The sequence below is a fragment of the Centropristis striata genome, chromosome 8, assembly GCF_030273125.1.
Source record: "Centropristis striata isolate RG_2023a ecotype Rhode Island chromosome 8, C.striata_1.0, whole genome shotgun sequence".
Lineage (NCBI taxonomy): Eukaryota > Metazoa > Chordata > Actinopteri > Perciformes > Serranidae > Centropristis > Centropristis striata.
In genome coordinates this window covers 10,983,259-11,008,650 of record NC_081524.1, presented here as the reverse complement: position 1 = coordinate 11,008,650, position 25,392 = coordinate 10,983,259, and the positions used below count along the sequence as shown (strand labels likewise).

Here is a 25,392-nt window from a genome sequence, read left to right as displayed (position 1 = left end):
TAATATGGAACATAAAGAGTGTTTTCTGGCTGGTCTCTGATGGAGGAAACTATTGTAAGTGAATGCACACTGCACTGCGGTGAACCACTGGGTGTTAACCAGGCTCCCTCCTCAGTCACTGCGAGCCACCACAGCCTGAGGGCAACAATTGATCAGAGTGCTGTATGTGTGTATGCATTTGTGCGTGACTGACTGTCCGCACATGTGGTGATGTATACATACAAGTGTTTATCATAACAAGCCTGAGACTAAACAACCATTAAAGATATTAGAATGAATTTCTATATAAAGTATCTTCACATGACAGGAAGTAAAACTTCAATAAACAGTAAAATTGGGTCTGTGCTACATAAATATCTCATTGTGCAATTAAAAAGAAGTACCTTTTTCTTGTCAAGGTCAAAATGAGAGTGAGTTAATGATAATACATTCAGAGAAACAGACAATCTGATCAACAAGGGAAAAATTAAATACTGACAAAATACAGTATAAACTCTATTAGAAAGGTATCATTACTTTATGAATAAGTATGATGCAGGATTACATGGATTTGAATGCAAGATGCCAAAGATGCAAATAATAAATAATATGTGTGGGTGTGTGTCAGTGTGTGTAAGAGGAAGAGAGTGAGAGGTGTTACATTAGGAAGTCAAACATGAAACATCCACAGGTCAATAAAACTAAAAAGCGTGAGCACTCGGCTGTCTGACTGCCTGTGTGTGTGTGTGTGTGTGTGTGTGTGTGTCTCCTGATGAATGAAGCCTGACTGCTGGTGTAAACAATTGAGATTAAATTGAGACTTGTGGTTGTTGTGAGGCCACTTTTCTGTAATAATGTGCTCCTCACAGAGTGTGTGCGTGCATGCACGTGTGCGTGCCTATTTGCTTCTTTTGTTTGTCCGTGCATGCGCGTGTGTTTGACTTTATGTGTGTGGCAGTGTGGGTTGAGTGGATCTCTCTTTTCACCATCACCATTACTGCATGAAAGACCTGTCACTCTGTATTAGCTCTCTCCAGCTCTCCCTCTCCCCCCTGTGTGTGTGTGTGTGTGTGTGTGTGTGTGTGTGTGTGTGTGTGTGTGAGAGAGAGAGAGAGAGAGGGAGAGAGAGGGAAAGGGGTGAACTGGGCAGCAAAGCCATTTTAAAGCTATTGAAGGTCATTGTCCGCTCACTTTTGTGCATCCTAACTACTGTGTGCAACCAGCAGCTGCAGCCTCTGGCTCCATGTTTATAGATCTGTGCATGACATAATTTGGTCTATATTACATCATCATCATCTATATCAGTAAAGACTGAATAATTATGGCAATGATGGCCAATTATGAGAATTATTATATGGCTCCTGCGGATTTCCTGTCCATATTGACACAAATATTGACCTGTAGATATTTGACTCCATGATCTCTCTCTCTCTCTCTCTCTCTCTCTCTCTCTCTCTCTCTCTCTCTCTATGCAGGGCTGCGCTCGTGCTGCATTTCCCAGAACTACCAGCGCGGCCCCCATCATCATCATCATCACCAACACCACAGAGAAAAAGTGTCCCACTGGCGCTCCATCGAGTCGCTCTCTAGCAAAAAGAGAGAAAAAAACCCACAGATAATATCGACATCAATAACACACACACACACACACACACACACACACACACACACATATTGGTCTATAACCTGTTCGTGGTTAGTAGGCTACTTACAAACGCGCAGCCTTGCGCGCGCGGCACACGCTCCAATAAGCACATCCAGACCAATTCCCTCAATATGAGAGAGAAGAGAGGGAGGGAGGGGAGAAGATGAGGAGGGGAGAGGGGGTTAAAACCTTCTCCGTGATCTTGTAGCGCGACATACTGTAGTAGATTTCATCTTGTGTCGATTCTGACATTATCCGTCATCATTCATATCATTGAGGAGTTTTGGTGGGATGCGACAAGTTGCTTGCGTCGCGCTCAGTGTGGGAGAAATAGATAGAGGAGCAGACAGGCAGGCAGGCGAGCGCTCGTCCAACCGGAGGGGAGGGGGGAGACGCATTCTCCCCGAGTACACACAAGCAGCGGCCACATCCACTGTAGACAAATCCGTGTTCAGTGACGTGTTTTGTATTAGCCTTTTTTTTAATGCATGTTCAACCCTTTTCCATCTCTGGCTGATTTAAATTTAACCAGGAATTGCAGTCCCTCGCGTGCTTCTTATTTCATCAACTCTTATCATCCCCCCTTTTCTATTTATTTATTTTTTGCCTCGATAGACCCGTTATTCAGCCCATCCACCGTCCACCCCCTATCTTCTTTTTCCCTCCATCTCCTTCTCTCTGGGAGTGCGACGCGCTGCGAATCTCCTGAAATAAAAAATAAATACAGCAGGTAAGACATTTACAAGCTTATTCTAATGATTGTAATGTTGTTTTTTACTTTGCAGCTTAATGGATCACTGTTGGTTCAGTGTAATTTACACGCCACATTGATTTGTTTCACGTTGCCTGCAACTTAGCCCACTACTGACAGTGTAGACTACGGGATTTACAGGAGGAAAATAATGATAATAATGCTCAGACTTGTCTCTGATTAAATGCTGAATGATAATTTTCCCACCTATTTCCGCGGGCCTATAATTAGCGACGGCAACGTCTATTATGCAAATGAAACCCTTATAATAGCTCGTTTGAAGCTCTCCCTGCATCCGCACCGCAGGTGTGGAGACTAAAATATCTGTTGTATGTGCAGAAATGGTCGCACGATCCGAAGTGGTTTCTGTGGATGTTAATGTGTGATTTGTGTCCCAGTCCACTGAGTTTTCTCTGTACCGGCCGCTTGATGCTAGGCGTCCATTTTCCACCGTGTAGCCTATGCAGGCAGGGTGATGTGTGTAGCCTACTCTATTAATGAATGCACCGCAGTCCGCATCACTATACTTGAGCTTTGCACGCTCTCAGCCCCGTGGCTCCGAAGCTTGTAATCAGTGGTCCTCACAGCTTCTGCTGCCGGACTCCTCACAGTGCAGGGCCAGCATCTTAGCTCCGCGTTGGACCTGGGCCACATCATGTTATCTGATGCGTTATGAGATTCATTTCCCTCTCAGCCCACTGTCACCTCCTCTCAGTGGCCAACCTGTACTCTGTGTTCTGACAGATCCAGAGGTAAAGGGCACCAAACATCTGGCGCCTTATCAATCATTCAGTTTTCATCACAGCTCAGATCACATCTGGGCTAAAGGTGGAATGAAATGTCTACTGGTTCTGGAGGTGCTATAGGAGTGTGCACTGCAGCATTCAGGAGTCACCGTGCACTGTCAGAAAACAAGGCAGTGAGTTAAACCTGTTTTCACAGGAGGCTGCAGCCCGTGACAGGTACAACTCTGAATCATTATCATCTGATGTGGAATAACTAAACCTGGTCACATGCAGTTAAGCTTCTCCTCTGAGCTGAGCTTTTGATTTAGGTGCTGCATCTCTTCAGCATGAGGACCGGTCTTTCCTTTTTACAGCAGCACAAGTGTCCATCAGCAGCACCTGCTTCTTTAGGGCTGTAATGCAGCTCCAACTTGTGTAGCTTTCACTGGCAGTGTCACAGGGATAAAGTTTTTTTATATTTACATCATCACACTTAGCTGTAAAGTGCTGGAGTCAGTATGCAACATATTTACATGCAGCAGGTTGGTTTGATTTTCTACGAAATAATGGTCAATGACTGCTTAAGGTTGGGCAGGAAAAAAACACTTGTTTAAGGTTAGGAAAAAAGAAACAGCTTAAAATAACTATTAACGTAAGAACTGCTGGACGATATATCAGTGACGTAGAACATCAGTAAAGAAGCTTCCAGCAGGACACAAACAGAGGCCTCCTGGGTCAAAGCCTTGGGTTTGTGCCATCCACCTCTTGTCTCGTCCACTCTTAATGTGTCCGCAGTCTATACAGAAACAACTCCGAAGGATAGCCAGGAAATTCAGTGCATCAATTAATGGCAATAGCTATTAATCGTTCATGAACACAGCCTGCAATATGGGGTCGGTGATTGGTTAAAGAAGGTTAAAGAAATGTTTTAATTGATTTCATTATAATTAGATGCAATTTGTGGATGACAAACTTAATTGCAAAAATAATTAATCGCTATTGTGTACAACTCTGTAGATGCCTTGATCTTGGAATTCAAATAAATAATTCAAACTTAAGTTTCCAAAATCACTGCAGGATTAGGAGCTTTCATAACAGTACAAAGTAAGTTTTTTCTTACACATTGTTGCACTTTAAAGGATATGTTCAGCTAATTTATGTGCAGTTCCAACCAGTGACGAGTAGGTGTAATTTTTTTGCGTCACAGTGCTGCTATTGACTGCCTGTCTCTCCATCAATAATCAGCAACTCTTCCATCGAGGAGTGGTTGGTCCCGCCGTCCGCTTGGTCCCGCCCCCTCAGCCCCTCCGCCTCCCACGTGCTATAAACGCCACTTGTACTATGTGTGCTATGTGTGTGTGGCCTTGATGATTGTTTCTGTGGATTTTGGATTACTTTCAAAAAAACCCTCAGCCGCCTCTAAGATCTGCTGTTTACGCTGTAAGGTGACTCATTGCAGTCAATACTGGTGCGTAGCCCACACAGGCTTGTTTTTTTTTAGCGCCGGCCAAATCATAATCATCGAATGCACAAGCGGTCCAGAAGAATCGAAAGAGGATGTCTGTAACTTCTAAATGTTTCCGCTTGTTTTGCCTCGATATTTCTCTCTAGCTGGTTGGCCGTTAGCCGTTCATCTCCTTCTTACTCTCTGTTTCTCTCTCTGAGGAGAAGCAATTCTGCAGCGATCATCACATCTGTCATGTAGCTATATTGTTCAGAGGATCAATGCCTTTGCTGCAATTTTCTTGATGGTCTCTACAGTAAGGCTTCACGATGTTCCTTCCTCTCTTCAGGGAGCGAAGGAGGAAACCCTGCAAGAAGAGCAGCCTCGGATACCTCATTTAAAATATGATGTCAGGGCCCTAAAGCAGGTCTAATTATTAAAATAAAACTGGTAAATCACATAGATGTGTAACTTCTGTCTTCTGCACCAATGTGAGTAAAAGAAAATCCTGCATATTTACCGTACTTCTTGAGTTAATTTGAACCTATGATTAAAGGAGTATAAACTAAACACAGGCTTCCCGTATTTGCGGATTCAGTACACAACATTGCTTATAATTCCAGAGAGCAGAGGCTTTTATCCGAAGCTTTCTAATTGACTCCTGTCTCAATGTCTGTGACCCATGCATCAATTAACCTCCAGCTTTGGTGTTTTTAAGTGCTTCACTCAAGTCAGCCAGCCTCTGAGAGCAGGGTTGTAAGACGCTGTGATTGCACCGTATCGTGTCAGTGATATATTGTAGGCAACTGTCTGTGCAGAGGCATGCAGTGTAAACATACAGCAGACACAGTGTTAGCATGTCTGACAGGCGAGCGTGCTCACTGGACTGGAGATACACAACATGTGACCTGTGACCAAAGCCTCTTCACTCATCACAACAGGCTGCAGGTGTGTGTGTGTGTGTGTGTGTGTGTGTGTGTATTTACTTTGTATACTGTATGCTATTAAATAGATGAAGTTCAACAGACAACTTCATCAGCATTTTTACCAAGTCTTTATACCATTAAAGAACAGAGAAGGTCATGTGTTTCACTTTAATATTTAGCTAGCAAACTACTAATTAATGAAGAAATTACAAACCTGTAAATATCTGAAAATGTTAGCGCATTAATCAGTTAGTTGATTGGCACAAAGTTAATTGGCAACAATTTCCATTTGACAAAAAATTAAAAAAACTGAACTCAAGGTTAATTGATTCGCTTTTTCTGAAGCTTTTAACCATACTTCCTCAGCAGAATGAGCTTGCTCTGTTGTCCTCTATAATATGCACTGATGAAGACCATGAGATGGGGTTCAAAGCTATTGGAAAAGCCTGTAAGTGGAACTTACGTTTTGTATTTTGGGAAACATGCTTTCTTCCTGAGAGATTGAGCCTGAAGTCAATTAGTTTAGCTTAGCATAAAGAGCTAGCCAAGCTTTGCGTAAAGGTGACAAAACCCACCTAATTAACACATTATATCTTGTTTCTTTAATGTGCAAAAACTGAAAAGTAAAATGAACAACTTTGTGTTCTTGCATAAAGTTACATGCTGGTACTATATCGTAACAGGACGTCAATGCATATGACCAAGAAATGCTATTTGACATGCTATTTACTATGCTATAACAGTATGTGAAATGTATTTTGTTTGTCTACAACCTTAGTATGATACCAATAGTATGTAAACTGCATTGTATTTCCGGTGAAGTATAACATTATGTAAACACTGGACACTACACCAGCAAAAATATTCCACAATGTAATGCAGTAGTCACAACAATGCTCATAACAGACGTCAATAATGCTTCAATTTAAGTGTGACCATTAAATTACACAAAAGCTTGAAAAACAGATGTCATTAAGACCAACTGAACCAAACACTCAAACTTGCTTGCTGTCAGGTATTGCAGATGCTGGTAAGGCTGAGTTTGGCCCAAGTTACTGAGGTCATGGTGCTCAAATTAGCAAGTAGGCTCTGAGGAAGTGACACATAATTACAGCTCAGTGCGTCCAAAAAGATAAATACTACTGTTTATTCACAAGAAACTAAACGTTGAACAATAGAGCACATTTTGGTTATGTAGTACATCAAATTATTTCAGACGTAGCGCAAGAGTTATTGATGCTGAGCAAATTTTCCTCAAATATCTACACATTTACACCAACATTAATTCCTTTTATGTTATTTAATAATTTGTTAAGAAAAACTGCAATGCAATTTTTCTCATGTTTTATATCATTGTAAGTTAAATATGTTTTGGGTTTTGGACTCTTTGCCGTACAAAACAGGTATTTTGAGGACATCACCTTGGACTCAGTTTATTTATGATGGTATTTTTGTGCATTTTAGGACATAATGTATTAAGGGATACTGCCTTTTTTTGAGTAGCTTTGCAAATATTCTGTTCTTTTCCTACTTAATTTATTTCACCTCTTCTGCACTTATAAGGCAGGATGATAAATTAATACCACGCTTCTTTCTTTCTAAAAAACCATGAATTTAAAGCGGCATCTTGAGTCGGATCTACTGTCACTTTACTCAGTGAACAGGAGCGTCTTTATGCATGTGCATGGTTGCACGTGCGCATGTGTTTAAGCATATGTTCATGGGTTCATGAGCGTCAGGTCATCCAGAGACACTTTATTTTGGGAGCCTCTTAGACCAAGGTGTTACTGTCACTGCCTCCTCAGGCTGTTCTGCTCACACAGCCAGGCAGAGACTTGGTCACATGCAGTCTGAGGATCTTGGTGGACTCTTCACATGGGCTTAATGGCAATTCTGCTACGCTTTGAAGTGCCTTTTAAAGATGACCTATTTTATGATTTTATTGTCATCATTTTGACAGTTGTGGGGGTTTGAGGCTGCATATGTGCTCGCATGCCAAGGGTTTGTTTGCGTGTTGATCTTTTTCTGTGCACCTGCGTGTGTGTGTATTTGTCTGCGCTGGCATGCATTTAGTGTGCGTGGAGATGTAAATGTGTGTGTGTTAGCCAGCTGTGGGATCTCAGCAACGAGCTCAGGTGTGTAGCTTTTTCTCATGATTAAGGAGAGAAATCATCTCAGCTACCAAGAGTCACTGCTCTGAATATTAAGCCATGTTTGCATCACTCAGAATAGAATACGCTGCTTGTATTTTTAGAGCTGTCATCGTAAGTAGGCCCAGTGCATTTTTTTTTCTCTCTTGGTCAAGCAATCAGTGTTAGCTTATGTCATTTTCACTAACTTCATCCCTTATTTGAGTTACATTCCCTCTCCTGGACATGCAAGAGTCAATGTCGTGTGACTCGCTGCTGAAACGGTGTTGTGTATCTACACTGAAAACACTCTCACATGCCCATACAGGATCATTGCCTTTTTCACGTGTGGAAAAACTTATTACAGATGTCATCATTTATTCAACAAGCAGTTTGGTAGTTGATTTATGCAATGAATAGCTAATGGAGCAGCTGCTACAAAATTCAAATCTCCTGTGTGATTTATGGCTGCATTATTGGAGCCACAACTCATTGGGTGTGCTTATATTTTATAGGAGGTATTCTGTCATGCTGGGAATGAGTCATGCAGGTAGATCTGATTACATCTGAAGTTTTCTGACAAGTGAAGGCCTGGTCCCGTAATGGTCCCTGTAGCAGCTAGCTCCCAAAGCTGAGCCCTTGGCCTTTGTTGCTGCAGTGCATCCTGCTGCAGCTAATTGGCCTCTGGCTGGCCCAGAATCCTCGGAGTGTTGCAAATATACTATAAAAGCATTATTGAAAGAGCATGTTAGTGCTGGGAAGCTCAGAATTATGGGAAAGGCAAACATGTCTTTTTATTTCCCGAATACACCCATATTCTAAATCTGAAATTACCCCGAAATCAGTCCTGCTAAATCTGCTGCTGTTAGGGACCGTGTGGAATTGATTGAGGTAGTGAATTGGGCTAAATTTGTTGTGTAAATAAACTCAAGATCAGGACCATTTTATCCAAAGTATTAAAATCGATGCAGCATTTTTTTTGGGATAATGAAGTTATGTTTTTTTACATTGATTGTAACAGCATTATTTTGTTACGTGTGATCTTGATACAATAACAAACAGACTGACATTACTGTAAGTAGGAAAATACTACTAATGAAATACCAAAAATAAATAAAACAAATGGAATAGAATAAGGGAGACATAAAGTATACATGTTAGGGGTGGGTGGGGCTATAAAGACACTCATCAATCATAGAAAGATAGAAGAAAGATACATTTGACGCACATGAACACGTGTGCGTCAAATGTAAATTGTAAAGTGGCCTCTGGAGTGTTCCTATCTATTGTGACTCTACCTTTTAGAATTAAGTCACTTAGGTTAGTGGGCAAATGATTTATCAGTGGCTGCCATACATTTATGAAGCTACTCTCTTTTTATTTTGGCACTCAGTCTTTCAATGGGAAGTACTCTAAAGATTCCTTCATATCATTGCATGACTGATGGCAAGTTTTCTTTGATCTAGAATGCATTTTTTTTACAAGTTTGTTGAGTAACTTAGATCTAAATCTTAGAGAGTCTAAAGCTGCTTTTCATACTGTTGCATGCATGTAGTATGCATACAACTGGGACATACTATGATCATCATAATGTTGTACCTTTCACTTTGACCCTCTCTCTATATATAAACACACGCATATATGGTTAGAAATCAATAATTCTGAGTCAATATTCCCAACTTCCGATCCAAATGTGTCCCAGTGCATCTGCTTGGGAAAACGTGGATGCCTGCAGCAAACTAATGTTTGTGTGGCAGGTCTGTGAGCTTCTACAGAGGACCTATGACCACCATGCCATTAGCAGTTATATAGCTTATGCAACTTGGCATTATACCGTAATTTAGAATATTACTTTTAAAAAAAAATTTCACAGGTAACTGATTTTTTACCTAATTTTTACCTCTCTGTTACTCTTTTCCGTGTTGGACTTCATTTTTTCCAAGAGTTCAAATGAATTGCAGCATTTGGTGTCTTTGATGTAACCATTATCTATGTTGCAAAGTAAGGCTGAAAAAAATATGAATATAGGACAAGATTTAAAAAATTAACAACACCCTACACTGAGCCAAAAATAGATAAATACAACACCCTTTCCCCTTTCTGACCCCCTCTCCCCACTAATAATTTTTACACTGTCCCTTCGGTCTAACCCGTTTAGTTAAACTCACACTTTCTTTCTTTTTTTCTTGCCCTCTTGTTCCTTCACGCTCTCTTGCTCTCATTCCCCTCGTTCCCTTCTTTCTTAATTATTGGTGGAAAATAGAAATTACAGATAATTAAATGACAATTATGATCTCCTACACAGGGGAGTTTTTGCTAAGGGGAATAACTTAGTAGGTTATTGTTAAGGTCATTCATTAAATACTGGAGTCAAAGACCACACACACACACACACACACACACACACACACACACACACACATGCATACACAGTAGATACTTCTTTTAGGCCTTAGAGATAGTGTAATCCCTTCTGGACATGTATTTTCCTCAGGGAGAGGCAGTATGTTGATAGGGTTGGAAGGTCATACTACACACACACACACACACACACACACACACACACACATGCACAATAACATTCACTTGTTTGCTTACACATATGAACCCACGATGTATAAATAAGGCACACTGTGGTGGTGTCATTTGACAGTTTACATAATAAGGAGCCTGAATGCAGAGATACGAGGCTAACTGTCTAACTGAGGGGAGCTGAAGGGAACATTACTGGGATTCAATAAGATTGGACTAGACCCATCCTCAGATGCACTGGAAATGCACACACACACACACACACACACACACACACATACACAGGGACATACAACACATGTCTTTCCTTCCATCTCTCCTTCTGTCTCTGAGGCTGCTCTGTTTTGGGTCTCACAATGCAAACAGGATGTAACCTATTTTGATCACGGTGCCATATTGCATCATCAAATATTAACAGACTTGACTGCACTGCATTATGTCTGCTAAATAATGTTTGTTGAATATTGTGGTTAGCTTTATCGTATATCATATTTTCCCTAAATTAATCAAGAAAAGACACCAATGGAGCGGTTTCTTCTCATTCTCTCTTCAGTAACTGATGTTGTCTTTATTCATATATGTGTGTGTGTGTGTGTGTGTGTGTGTGTGTGTGTGTGTGTGTGTGTGTGTGTGTATGTGTGTGTGTTTGTGTGTGTCTGGGAGCATCTGTGTCACCGCGGTCACACACAAATCTATTGATAGAGCATTAGCGCACTGGTCTGTCTGTGTGTCTGTCTGGGTTTCACAGTCAACACTCATGCTAGTGATTTGAAATATCCCCCCTAATTTCTTTCCCATCTCTCTCCACTCTGCCCTCTCTCTGCTGTGCTCTCTCTGCCTCTTTCTCCCTCTATCTCTCTGCCTGCCCCTCTCTCGTCCCCCCCCCTCGCTCTATGCTGATCCAGACTTTGGAATTCAATGTTGCTATGGTAACAATGTCGGGTTGGTCCTCTCTGCCTCCCCCTCTTGCTCCTCTTATTCAGGCTAGATGCAGTACAAGTCGCTCTGGAGTCATTCTGTCTTTAGCCTGTAACACTGTCATGTCACTTATAATTACTCTAATCTCTATTAAAATCATTGCAATATGGTCCCACAATGTTCAAATAAATTATCTCTAATGTCGAGCTGATTGGTTGATAAGTCAATTGACAGAAAAATTAATCTGCAGCAGTACAGCCCTGCTAGCAGCTCTGTGAGGCTGCAGTCAGGTACAGCAGCGCTTTGAGCTAAATGCTAATACAAGCACGCTACATGCTCACAATGATGCTGACATGATGGTTTTAAGGAGGTATAATGTTTACCATGTTTAACATTTTAGTTTAGCTTTCTAACATTTGCACAAATGATAATTGGGGCTGATGGGAATGTCATTAGTATTGCAGGTGTTTAATCATTTATTGAGCAGATTATAATACTGACCTGATGATGGTGATGGATGGAAATTCAGAGGATCACCACAGTGATTGTTCGTCACCCTGAGAGGGGGCATATATGCGTGCTGCAAATTTATATTGAAGACCATGTAGTAGTTGTCATTTTTCACTAAAAGCAAAACATGTCGAGGTAATAGAAGCTCTATAGAAAAAGTTAGAGGATCATCAAAGCCACTGGGATTAAGCCTCTGAAGATCATGAATCTCAATGCATCCAATAATAACTTTTTTTAAAAATCAGATAATCACACAGTTACAGATTCTCAGTTGTGGGAATTCACTGCTTTATTTTGTCTTTCACCTTATGAAATAAAAAATGTTGAACTTTTGAACTTTTAGTTGTTCAAAAGAAATATTAAGACATCGTCTTGGAACAGTGCTGTATTTAATATTTTCTAACATTTCATTGACTGAGCAACAATTAGTTGATTAATTATGAAAAAATCTTCTCATTCATTCAACCTTTATTTACTCATATTGGTCCTATGACAGCATGTTTCTCTCTACTGCATGGGTACTCTGTGTGCACAGGACAAGAAATACATATGCAAAAATCTTACATTTAGATGAACGTGAAAATCTACCACTGCTGCAATTTCCGTAATCAGTAATCACCTAAAATGTCAGAATATGGTGTAAATTGTAACAAAGATGAGGTGACTTCTTCAAATTGCTTGTTTGTTAAAAAATGGAAGATTTGTGTTTGACTATCACACAAAGAAAATCAGTGAATTCCGTAAAAAATAACTGAAATGCTGGAACTATGTTATAATGTTTGGTATTGTTGCATGAAAAAAGTGTTGGATAATGAGATAAGATATCTGCATATTAAAGTAGAATCGCTAGGTAGCATTCTGGTTTCCATTTGGGTGGAATGCATTGGCCAAACAAGGATTGACTGACAACCATTTAGCTTTTTATTAGTAAACAGTGACAATGGTCGGGCTTGGCTCAAATATCCGTTATCTGGATAGCCAGATATCTGCTGGCTGCACTGGAACCCCACAAATATTGGCTCTAGCCCCCAGAGGTAAAATCGTTGTCAGACAGATTGACCGGTTCCGAGGTTGCTTGCTGGTTTAATTTTCTGTTGATCAACCAGTTGATTAATTCACATATTGTTTCCCTAAAAGCCCTAAAAGTTACAAAACTTAAAAAAATTTGAAAAAGGATGAGGATAAAATAGAGAAAGGCATCAAATCAGCATTAAATGTGAAGTGAAATGTGAAGACAGCAATATGGGATAAAAATGCATCAGATTAATCGATTAGTTGCAGCTCTGATGGAATGATTATACTTCTAATTATACAATGTTTCTCTTGTCATATGTGAATTTATGGCTTAATACTGCACAAACTAATAAAATGCAAATCCCCCTGTCGTTTGCTTTATTTCATGTGCAGCTGCAGAGCAGTGACCATGGTGCAAGTTTTCTGCTAACAGAGGACGGACGGAGAGCGGGACGAGCGTCCAAGCCACAACCTCCACCAGCGGCAGCTTTCCAGTGAGAAAGGAAGAAAGACAGAGAGAGAACAAGAGAAAGAGGCAAAAAAGAGTGGGAACGTGAGCACGAAGGAGAGAGGGGCGCGGGTGAAAACAGTCGATGGATGCTGTCCGGATTGAGGGGACAGCACGTTCTTCACTGACGAGGAAAAGAAAGATTTCAAAATTGAGTCGAAGGATAGAAACTCGCCGTCAGGTAAGTGTTGACTGGTTCCTTTGTAATGTCTGTCAGAATCAGTATTATCAGGGTGAAAGGAAAACTTTTCATATTAAACTTAAGGCGCATTTCCATTAGGTACTTTTCCCTCTAGTGAGCCACTATGGGTGTGACTTGGGAGAGAGGATCCGCCCAAGATCCGCTCAACTTCACCGGTTAGCGGCTCAGTTAGCAGCTCAGAAAGTTCCTGCCTACCTGCTACTGAGCAGCATTTTCGTGCATGCGTGATTCATTCGCAGACTGGTGCAAAGTGGACGCTGAGGGGTTAACAGCTCCTGCTCTGCTGACTGCAGCTGGGAGAGACTGCTGTGTGAGGACTGGGCCGCTTGTGAGTGTTTTGGGACGGCGCTACTCGTTAAGATTTAAGAGTAACGAGTCTCAAAAAGTCTCCAATAACACCAGTAAAAGTCTTTAGATTTGTCGCTAGTTGCTTTTTTTGAAAGTCACTAGATGGGTCTGAATAGTCGCTAAATATAGGGAAAAAGTTGCTAAGTTGGCAACACTGCTTACTGCTTGCTGCGTTTGCCGCTACAAAAGTACTTGTATGGGAACAGAGGCCGAGGGGAACTAACTAGTGGGCGGAGCCAAAACACTCAGCCGCTTTCCAAAAAGTACTCAGAAAATACTCAGTGGAAACACGCCTATAGAGAGAGCATCTATAGTAGCAACTGTACTGAAGCAAACTTAATGCATCTCACACACGCATGGGTGTTATAAAGACACGTACAAGGTGATCTCGTGGTAGATCTTCAATGTGTGTGTGTGTGTGTGTGTGTGTGTGTTTGTGTATTCATCTCCAGCTCTGCCGATTCTGAAGGGGGAAATGGTGTCAGGGTCATGAATATGGAGTACACTGAGATTGGGAGGGTGTGATCTATTGTGTTTCACATCAATTCTGTCTTGTTAAGCGGAGTCAGCAGAGTCATCCAACTCTTCTCCAAGGACACATCATAGAGCCACTGATGCACCTCCCACATCCGCCTCCTCCTCGCTCTCGCCTTTTCTCATCGCCTTCCGACAACGTCCCTCACCTCCTCTTGCCCCTCATCATCTCTCCTGAACATTCCCCGTCTGTTTCAATAAACTGCACTTTGTGTACGATTGTAAACACACTTCTGCTTAGTTATTCCATCCTTTCTTGTTCTCTAACTTATCCCTCCTCCCTTCCTTGTCCTATCTTTTTTCTCTGAAGGCATGGTGTGTGAGAAGGGGATCCAGATCCTCCTCACCACCGTGGGGGCATTCGCTGCCTTCGGCCTGATGACGGTGGCAATAGGGACGGACTACTGGCTGTACTCCCGTGCCCTCATCTGCAACAGCACAGCCAACGTTACCCAGGATGACCCCCACAACAAGGACAAGAAGGATCCTGGGGCGCTCACCCACTCTGGACTGTGGAGGATATGCTGCCTGGAAGGTAAAGAACAAGTTGTGGGAGACATTTTGGGTCCATGGGTGGGATTTGGACTGAAGGGGATGCATGCAGGAACAAGTTTGCTCTGGTTGAGGGTGTTTATTTTGGTGGAAAGGATGCAGAAAAAGCTGATATATGTAGGCACAGCATTTAGCATTTAATGTAGATCCAAATGTAGTTGGACTAGACCTTCTTGCTTTCACGACTTGTAGGGACTTGTAGGGTGAGCAGGGAAAATAAAATCAACTGCGACTTCAACTGAAGATTGGAGAAATAGTTTGACATTTTGGGAAATGTTCTTATTTGCTTTCCTCACAGAGAGTTAGATGCATAAATATGAAAATGAAATATGAAGCAGCCAGTTAGCATAGCTTAGCATATTGATTCAAAACAGGAGGAAACAGCTAGCCTGTCTCTGGCCAAAGGTAACAGAATCCACCTATCAGGACCTCCTAAGCTCACTATTCATTACATTATATCTCATCTTTTTAACGATACAAAAACTGAAGTGCAAAACTGATAGTTTGAAAAATCCCAAATTGCCAGAGCCCTGTTTGAGCCTCCAGTTTTTGTGTTAACTAAGCCAACCAGTTGCTAGATGGAGGTTAATATTTACAATACAGATATAGAGAGATACAGGAATGTGTTCTTAAACCAGGGAGTAAGTTAGCATTTTGGCTATATCTATCTATCCGCTCAAACTCAATGAGGATTATTAATCGGTTTTTGGTTTGATGCCTGAAATAAGATCTGTGTTTAACACAAGCTGTTCACGTTTTTCTTGTAAAGCATAACATTTGTAAGGATTTACCCCAGCTTGTGTCCTTAAAAAGACGGTTGCTAACAAGTGGTTAAATGAGACTACAGTGCTTGTCTGGGACATTAAACGTCATCACACCGGACACGGACGGCAACTCTCACTAGTCAGCCTTACAGCCTCTATTCAGGTTTTTCAGTGCTCTTGCAAACTCTTGTAGATTGTAGATTAGGTCCATAAACAATTTATTCGGCTGTTGTTTCACTAGCTTGTCATAACAGTAGGTTAGCTTGTCGGAGACCGTCTGAAGCTAACGGCAGTGACTGTGAAGTCATGCGACCGTGGTGTAGTTCACTAAAGCATAACCTTCATTTGTGAAGATTATCCTGCTGAACAAAACACGTAAGCATCAGAAACATGTGTTTGCCATTGCCATGAGTTTATATTCTGACATTTTTCAAAATCCAATGCAAAAATCCCATAGGCGAATTCTCAATAGACCCCATGTCTCCCCCATGTCTCATGGTGATGCTACTTCCAGGTTGGCCTACAAACATTCGTCATTTTGTTTGCGCTCTATAAGAGTCTTCTCTTCTACCTCTCAGCAAGAACTTAAAAATATGCATTTTCCAAAATGTTGAACTATTCCTTGACTATTTCTTAATTTTCCTGTCAGGTAATAGGAGCTGTAATATTTGCCCATTTTCCTGACGAGCAATTCAGACACATGACTGTAGATATTAGACTTTGTTGTAATCAAAATTATTTGTCTTTCTGCCTGTGATTTGACTACAAATACTTGCCAAAATAGAGTGGGTGGCACTGGACACTGAAGGTAGTGATGAATCCAACTGAACTGAACTCATTACAGTGGAATGAAAATCTCTTGGCATTGTCAAAGCTTTTAAGTGGAAACATATTTTCCATCAGTCACCATGTGGTGTTGGTTTTATTTTTTTTATTTCATGTGTAGCAAAGCCCAGGGACTTGCACAGGATTTTAGAAAAAGGTTGAGTGGCAGTTTTGAATGGCATTGAACTACAAGTAGTCTACCAGTAAAGTTCTTTTATTAACCGTATTACTCTTTGGTGTTGTACTATATCTTTGCTGCACCAAAGTAAAGTTATTTTGTGGCAGTTATTTCTAGGCTTTTATTATAAATACCTTGCAAAAAATACAGAACATTAGTGACTTTGATTGTGGGTAGAGCCAGTTCAGCAGTATCCGCCTTTCACTTGACTTTAGCACGCTTTGTTTAGGAAGCTGCAGCCCTGCTGTAATATCAGTAATCATTATCAGCATCAACATATACACATTCATACTTGTTAGACCGTACCGTAGTGACAAGAAAACAATTTTTCCATAATTGCAGTATAATTACATGATACTGAAGCGTAACCCTCACTCACAATAATCCATTAATCATTGTGTTTGATTCAGGCTGCAGTAATTTAATTCAAGTGCTGAAACAAAAGGCCCACGTTCACCCCGACGCCCATCGACTTCTCGCTCCAAGTGGCGGAAGCTACAGAAACTGGCATTGGCCGTCTCTCAATCTTCAGCTTGTCACTGCAACACAAGCTGCTAATTCATTATACATTACACTGCCTGGCTGACACTCAACAGTGAAGGCTAGGATGGAGTTAACAGTGAAGCAGCTACAGCCAAAGGGGTGGTGTGAGTTAGCGATCTGTGCCTTTGCTCACATACAGACTTCTGTCTCCAGGAAAACCTCTTGGCTCTCCGTATAAAGCATCCCCGGCCCATCCTGGGCTTGGTCATTGTACAAAGCTAATTTGTCCTCATCTCTAAGCTTCCTGATAGCAAAGCAGCCAATTAGAGATAAGCTCTAGCCCTTGCAGCACTGCTGCAGTGCACCCCCACCCACTCCCTCCGTTGCCTCACTCTTTCAGTTTCTCCACTTGCTATCCCTCTGTCTCACTCCCCCAAACATTAAATTTAATCTTTCACTGATTTCTCCTCCTCTTCCCCTCCTTGTAGTTTCCTCTCTTTCAGTCTTTTCTCTCACATTGTGCTGCAGTAAAGCTGACAGTGTCTTGGCATGGCTTAGAGGTCAAGTATCCTTGATGTCTGTGGAGTATTCAGCCAGATAGATGCTCAGTAGTCGTGCAGTGATGCAGTGAGGTGTAGCTGGAGTGGAAATGCAGGACATGCTTTCTCTAAAAGATTTATGCCCGTGGGTGGGTGGCACATTATGCTGTGGATAGAGATGTGTCCTGTGCTCCTCTCCAGCCCTTCTGCAGGTTCACTAAAGGTAGGGTTGCATTGAAATACCTGTCAATCATCACTTTTTTTTATATGTAGGTTTTTTTGTTGATACAGCCCATATATATATAACCAAACCCCACAGCTCTGTCAGGTGAACTCAAGTACCCCCTCATCCATGGCAAGCTGAATTGATAATTAACTGGATATTATTTATTACTACATCATTATTTTTTATACACTTTGCATATAACTAAAGAGATAGCTAAGATTTTTGAAGGTGGGTTTGTATGAGGCACTTACCCAGAGGCAGTGTATTACCTGCAGTGGATGGCTGTTAAGAGAAGCAGGCAGGAGTACTGACACGGAAGCTAAGTGATGTACCACTGAGGATGGGGGCAGCAGCAAAATTCATTTTAGCCTCCTTAAAAATGAATCAGCGAAAATGTACTCTATATTAATAATACTTTCACTACTTCACTTTGCCGACATACAGCCCTGTTTAAGTTTATGCAAGGGGGAACTCAGGTTTCTATCTTTGCTGTCAACAAAGCCACCAGACTTCAGTAACAAAACCAGTAATTTTCCCTCGCAGAACACAGGAGTTGCTGTTCTACTGCTGCCTCCATCGGTTAGTTTGTTTGTGTTGACTTTGTAGTTTAGTGTTAGTTTGAATTCACCATTTTTTAACCAAACTGAACTTTAATGTTGAGGTCCATTTGGTTAAGTTAAAAAGTTTTCTGTTGATTTCAGCTATACACTGTAGCCCATAAAGTTGGAATAATTTTGTTTTCAGACACAATCCTTTTAATTAATTGTGGTTTAATTTTCATTGTGAGATGTTTGGAAGAGATTGATTAATAAAGTTTTGAGATCTGTCAAGAATAAATCACACTGTAACAATCATTTCATAGAAAGAGGTGAAAATATTTTATTCCAACTTTAAGGGCGACCATGTATTTTAACAATTTATTGATTTACAATTTATTTAATTATTGCTATCTATAAATATTCTCTTCCACTGTAAGATAACGTAACATTTAATGTAATTCATCACAAGGGCTATTATTTTGCAGCAGTTGCAGAACATAGTAGGAAAGAGTGCAAATATAAATATCAATGAGGTGCAAATCCAAAATATACATAATGCAAAAAATATAAGCAGATTAACAGACGCATCACAGATAAATATGAGAAGAGGCATATACATAACTACTGTTATTTGTCCTCAATTGAGACGATGATATACAGTCATGGAAAAAATTACAAGACCACCCTTGTTTTCTCCTTGCTTTCTTGTTCATTTAATGCCTGGTACAACTAAAGGTACATTTGTTTGGATAAATATAATGCTAACAACAAAAATATTTCATAAGAGTTTAATTTAAGAGCTGATATCTAGCCATTTTCCATGGTTTTATTAAAAATAACCAAAATCATTATCAAGAAAAATCATGGAAAATGGCTAGATATCAGCTCTTAAATTAAACCCTATGAGCTATTTTTGTTGTTATCATTATATTGCAAACAACAACTAAAGGTACAACAAATGTACCTTTAGTTGTACCAGGCATTAAAATGAACAATAAACTGAAGAAAACAAGGGTGGTCTAATCATTTTTTCCATGACTGTATGCCCGAAAAGAGAGAACAACAGTTGTGTGTATGGCACTGAAACCAGTATGAAAGGTTATTATCAGAGGTGGGATTTGAATCCACACCACAAGCTGAAGCTAGACTGCTCAGCCATCCTGACTTATAATGCTGTAAGGATAAATAAATAAAAAATTATGACCGCTTAACAGAATTGTATGTCCTGTTAAGAGGAGCTCGTAGCGAAGAAATGTTTTAGGTGAAGAAAATCATTAAGAGAATCAGATATCAGTCCTCCAGCTGACATGTACTTTAAGGCAGTAGTTCTCAACCTTTTTGAGTCGCGACCCCCAATTTAACATGCATGTTGTCCGCGACCCCTGCTCACTGAGCAGAATTTCACACGCACAGTTCAGATCATACAAACTCAGTTGATACGATGACTTTTGGACAAATAATGTAGCAGACAAACACTAAAACATCTCTCTGTCTATGCATTTATATATTTTTTATATTTCATTGTTACTTTCAACAAAATGACCAAAAAAGTACATACAATTAAGCAAAAAAGGACTCAAATTTACCACAAAATGACAAAAAATTACCACAAAATGACACAAATTGACAAAAAAGACACAAAATGACCAAAAAAGACACAAAAAGACCAAAAAAAGACATAAAATGACAAAAAAGAATAAACACATTAACACATGAACACTTTAACACAGTGGAGACAGAGCTGACTTCCAAAATGATTTGGCGACCCCCAGAAATCATCTCGCGACCCCAATTGGGTTGAGGTTAGCTGCTTTAAGGAACTAAAGGAAATCTGCCACAACTTCCACAACAAAAGTGAATGTATGAGCACCACCTGAGACAGTGTGCTGAGCCTGTGTGTGTGAGGATGATCACACTGAGGCTCCACTGATGTACCTCCGTTTCTTTACAGAACAACCTGTGGAAATATAAGAGCTGTGAGAAAGAGACCAGCTCACCCCACATCTGTCCGTCCCTCCCTCCGTCTGTGTCTCTTCATTCCATCACTTCCATCCATCTCTCTCACAATCCATCCATCAGCAACAGTGGTGTGCTGTCATCATCGTGCGTGCATCCCTCCGTTCGTCTGTCTGTCTACAGGCAAGACCCCGGCGGGTAGTTATCTGTCCGCCTGTGTGTCTGCACTACTTGTATGTATTTACATGTGTTTGTGTGTTTATTGTATATGTATGTTCTGTTACTAACTTGCATTTAAACTAAATCCTGTGAAGTGTTTATCAGTATGTTGATGTTTGGATTCAAAAGAGAGATTTTCTAGCAAAGACATGACTGTGTTCAGGTGTCAAACCGTTTTTCCTCTCAGGAGGATATTTGCTGTTCTCTTTTCTTAAGGTTACACTTATGAGTTCTTGTCTTTTGTTGTGTCTGGTCACCCCTGTTTCTCCTCTCATATCCCAGGAGTAAAGCGAGGAGTGTGTTCTCAGATCAACCACTTCCCAGAAGATGCAGACTTTGACCATGACGGGGCAGAGTACGTCCTACGTAAGTCAATACCAGCTACTACTTGGCATGGATGCAGATGAATGAATGAGAGAGCAGCCTGGTTATAAATAAGAGAAGGAAGCAAAATAAAGTGTAAAATTACCTTCTATTACTTTTTAAACATGGTGTTTTTATTGCTCATTCCCAAGAAGATTATCTCAGCAAGAAGTAAACATGTGGCATTGTGTACAGAAAGTCAGGGGAGATGGGGTGCCCTAGTTCGTAGTCAGTGCCCTGCAGTGATATCTTTCGGCTCCATGATAAGCTACATGTGTGCCCGCGCATACATAAAGAAAAGCTTGTGTTCTGTTTACAATGTTGCAGAGGCATTTTGCTGGCATTTAAGTGGCATTTTCTCTCCCGTGGCCTAGTTGTCCTAGATGAGAGAAGAGTGTTAATGTGTGTGTGTGTGTGTGTGTGTGTGTGTGTGTTGCATGGTTGGCAGACCTGCTGAAAGCACTGAAGGCCACACGGGAAGGGTTTGATTCAATCGTGTGTCTAGGACTGATTAATTAATTTCCTCACCAAGTGTTATGTGTATAGTTTTAATGGAGCAGCTTCAACCATTTTTATTTTCTCTGTGACTATTATTCTGCATTCTTCTTTTGTATTGTCCAAATATGGGTTACGTTTTCCTGGCATGGCCACACAAATACAAACTAGTTTGTTGTACTTTTAGAGAAAATATTTTTGTAGTTCAGAACAATGTCTCAATGGCGCTCTGTCCGGGGCCTGGTGAACTGGAAATCTGTCTGAACTGGATTGGGAGCAGACACATCTGCCAGAGGAAATAAAACATGAGCTTGCAGATTTTTCTAAAAGGATAAATGTTGTTAGTTATCAATTTTGCATTTGTTGTTATAGTCTTAAAGCTGTAATCCTTAAAATTCAATTCCCAGTCGACCTGGTGACAAAGGTGGCAACAGCAAGTCCAGTTTAATACAGATTATTTTTACAGTTAAAGCAGTCACTGAACAGCTGCTCTATCAGAAATACTGCAATCTGATGTTATACTATATATAATTAGTCTTGAAACCAGTTGAATCTGCTGAGATCATGTTTTATTTGCTCTGGCAGATGAGCCTGATGACTCTCCCATTCAGACAGATTTCCACCAGATCATCAAGTCAACATAAATCAGCCATTTATCTTATATAATTCAAGTTTGATAGATGTCTGCAGCGCAACTCACAAAAATCAGATCAGACTGTCAAACTGATCAAATATGAATCAAGATTGTGTTACTGCGTTGCCTATTTCCTGCCTCAAATGTCTTCAGAATCACATTTTAGTGAATGTTTAGCTGTATTTTGGAAATGTTTGTGACTGGCAGCCATGTTTTTCTGCATGTGCTTGTCACATACTTTGTTGTTCCAATTAGTTGTAGGTCTAATCATAGTTATTTTTGCTCTACACTTAACGCCTGGAAATCAAAAATGAGCTAAGTAGTTTCAGAGTGAAACACATGACAGGCGAGTTGTTGCTGAAAATGACTGCTGCTTTGTAAAAAATCAATTTTTTATGAAGAATGATAGTCAGCAACAAATACCTTCTGTGTCATATGACTTTTTCACAATAAAACCCCCCTGAATTTTTGGCTAATCTTTTTTTTATGTTTAAATCTGTTGGAAAAGTTTGGTTTGCATCACCAGCAATTTAATTCTCTGTTATGACTGCAGCAGTAAACAGTGAGACTGGTATCAATAAAATGAAATTAAAAAACAGTAACAGTGGATTACATGCACATACCAGTTTGAGCGATGAGCAATCTGAATACACCACTAACAATTAAATCTACCACCACTATTACATACATACATTGAATGGCTGTTGCAAAATAATAACAACTGAATACTATTTACGATACTGTAAGACAATTTAAAGATTGGCACAGTCCCATGTCTTTTCTAGTTCTCTAAAGTTCTAGTTTTTGCTGTTCACCACTATCCTTTCCTCCTTTCAGGGGTAGTCAGGGCTTCCAACATCTTCCCCATCCTCAGTGCCATCCTGCTGCTGATGGGAGGCATGTGCATCGCTGCTAGTCGTTTCTATAAGAGCAAAAGGAACATCATCCTCGGGGCGGGAATCCTCTTTGTGGCTGCAGGTAAGTAAAGAATTCATCATTCATAATTCATGTGCATCTGTGTCTAGATAAACAGGTATGTGTTGTGTGAGTGGTGGTCTGCAGAATAACTTGCTGTAACAGTTTTTATGTTTTGTTTGGAGGTGTCTACTTGTGTTTAGACTCCTCTGTCAGTTTAATAGAGGTTAATTTACATTCAGTCTTCATCTTGCCGGTTGTCTTTATTGAGAGTGTCACGAATCATCATGTCAAACAAATGTGTTTATTATCTCTGTAAGTTGGCCTGTCTGAGTTTATTTAGCTCTTCTGTAAATACTGTATTTCTGTGCTCCCTCAGGTCTGAGTAATATAATTGGTGTGATCGTGTACATCTCGGCTGCACTGGGGGACATCTCTCCTAAGAAGGACGAGGATAAGAAGTGGCAGTACTCCTACGGTTGGTCCTTTTACTTTGGAGGCCTGTCCTTCATCATGGCCGAGATGGTGGGGGTGCTGGCTGTCAACATCTACATCGAGAAGAACAAGGAGCTGCGCTGCCGCTCTCGCACCGACATTTTCAAGAGCACCACGCACGCGATGCTCCGCCTGCCCAGCTACCGCTTCCGCCGCCGCTCCCGCTCTTCGTCCCGCTCCACCGACCCCTCCCGCTCCCGAGACCCCTCACCTGTAGGAGGAGGTGGAGGCAAGAACTTCGGCCTGCCCCCGTCTGCGCTGCTTTCCCAGGGCCCCATCTCAGTATCCACTTTACCAAACCCCCACTCTCGCTCCCACACCGCCCTGGCAGGAGGCGACATCTCTCTCTACACGTTGTCCCGTGACCCCAAACTGGGGGGGTTACCGCCCATGTATGGAACGGTGGACAGGGCCACGCTCTACCAGCTCCACAACTGCTTCCCAAAGGATGGAGGGGGAGGGGGGGTCATGATGAGTGGTACACTTCCCTCGCTTAAGTCCCACAACCCTTCCAATTCTTCCAACTCCAACGCGCCCATGCCCAACTCGGTGGGCTCGGGCCCTCCGCCCTTCACCTCGTCCACAGTAGACAGGGAGCGAGGGATGGGGACTCTGGACAGGCTGAAGGGAGACAGGGAGAGCAACTCTAACACCCTCAATAGGAAGACAACGCCTGTGTAGAGAAAGGGTGTGAGAGGAGGAAGGGAGAGAAGGAGGATGGGTAGTAAAGAAAGAGGGGAGATAGAAGAGCTTTGTGTCCGTGTGGCTCAACAGGAAATAGATAGACCGACAGGTGAAATACTAAATCTCTCCCTCCATGTTCACTGTTATTTAGTCTGCTCAAACTCACTGAGAACAAAAAGAAGATGAGTAATAACAGAGTGATAATAACAACAACAATGAACTTTCACAATAAAACTATTTTGATATTTTAACGTGCTAGAAATGATTTATTTTGTTAATGATCAAACGCAATTAACCTTGGGCTATTATGAAAATGTTTCACATATTTTTTTGTGCAATATTTACTGCTAATTAACCAGATCATCATTAATGTAAAATTGTTGTTGTGATTATTCTTAGCGTTATTACAGGCTAGCAGTATTTGCAAACACTATAGTTTGGAATGAAATTTTTTTAATTTTTAATGTTACTTTCACTCTAATTTTAGATCTCGACGACTTTTACTGTGAATTTCTTCCATGCAGAGCCACTGGGACCGTCAGTGAGCTGTGTGTAACTGTGTCAAAGTGTCAAGCATGAGTGTGCACAATATGTGGGAGAATGAGGGCCTGTATTATTTTTTTGAATCCCCGTATTATATAATTTTCATTTATAACATGAAGTCAGATTTGAATACTGTAAATTGTCTTCCAATATTGAAAGAAATGCAACAATAATGTGAGTGACTGAGACAAGTGACCAACTTCATTGTTATTCTAAGTCTGAGTTTTCTATGGGCCTCTGTTAGTCTTATTTCCATTCTAATCAGTGTTAACAGTAGTACTTGTAGCTATAGTCGTGTTGAAGATGTTTGTTCTTGGGCATTAACAGAAACCTCTGCCTGGAGGAAGCAGAAAAAAGAGACATAGAATAATACATTTGTACAGATTCAGGTAAAGGTTACTGCCTGAGCAGAAAAACAAAAAATACCTAATCATTTTTTTCTATGAAGAGTCCCAAAGTGAGACATGCAACTCATAATTTTCAGTGGCAAAAAAAAGACAATATGTATATGTGGGTTGAGAGGGTTTAAAAAAAAAGAAAAAACACTACAGAGAAAAACTTTTGAAAAGATACATGTACATTGTAAATTACGCATACGTATATTTGTAAAGTCCATAGATACATTTTTCGGGACCACTGTTCAAACTGGGTATGCATTTTGGGCTGTTTTGTTCCCGATGCCCTCCCTGGACTCTTGTTGGGTGGTTTCATCCGTCAACCCTGCACCGCTATACTTGCTCCCCCTGCCCATATTTGGTCACATGATCAGTGCTCCTCAACTTTATCACATGACCAACAACAGATTCACCCCAGAGAC

The 25,392-nt window shown here is 40.9% G+C and overlaps 1 protein-coding gene across 1 annotated transcript; it reads left to right on the top strand.

Moving 5' to 3' along the window:
- The first annotated feature begins 1,991 nt into the window (after positions 1-1,991).
- On the top strand, positions 1,992-24,462 carry cacng8b (calcium channel, voltage-dependent, gamma subunit 8b). The gene is made up of 6 exons (XM_059339983.1): positions 1,992-2,354; positions 12,967-13,262; positions 14,476-14,700; positions 20,729-20,812; positions 22,776-22,916; positions 23,233-24,462. The coding sequence occupies exons 3-6, from the start codon at positions 14,478-14,480 to the stop codon at positions 24,027-24,029; spliced, it is 1,245 nt and encodes a 414-aa protein (XP_059195966.1). The 5' UTR covers positions 1,992-2,354; positions 12,967-13,262; positions 14,476-14,477; the 3' UTR covers positions 24,030-24,462.
- The last annotated feature ends 930 nt before the right edge of the window (positions 24,463-25,392 follow it).

Coding starts and splice junctions, on each gene's coding strand:
- cacng8b (XM_059339983.1), top strand. CDS start 14,478: ATGGTGTGTGAGAAGGGGATCCAGATCCTCCTCACCACCGTGGGGGCA. Junction 20,813..22,775: donor CGGGGCAGAGTACGTCCTAC/GTAAGTCAATAC, acceptor TCCTCCTTTCAG/GGGTAGTCAGGGCTTCCAAC. Junction 22,917..23,232: donor AATCCTCTTTGTGGCTGCAG/GTAAGTAAAGAA, acceptor GTGCTCCCTCAG/GTCTGAGTAATATAATTGGT.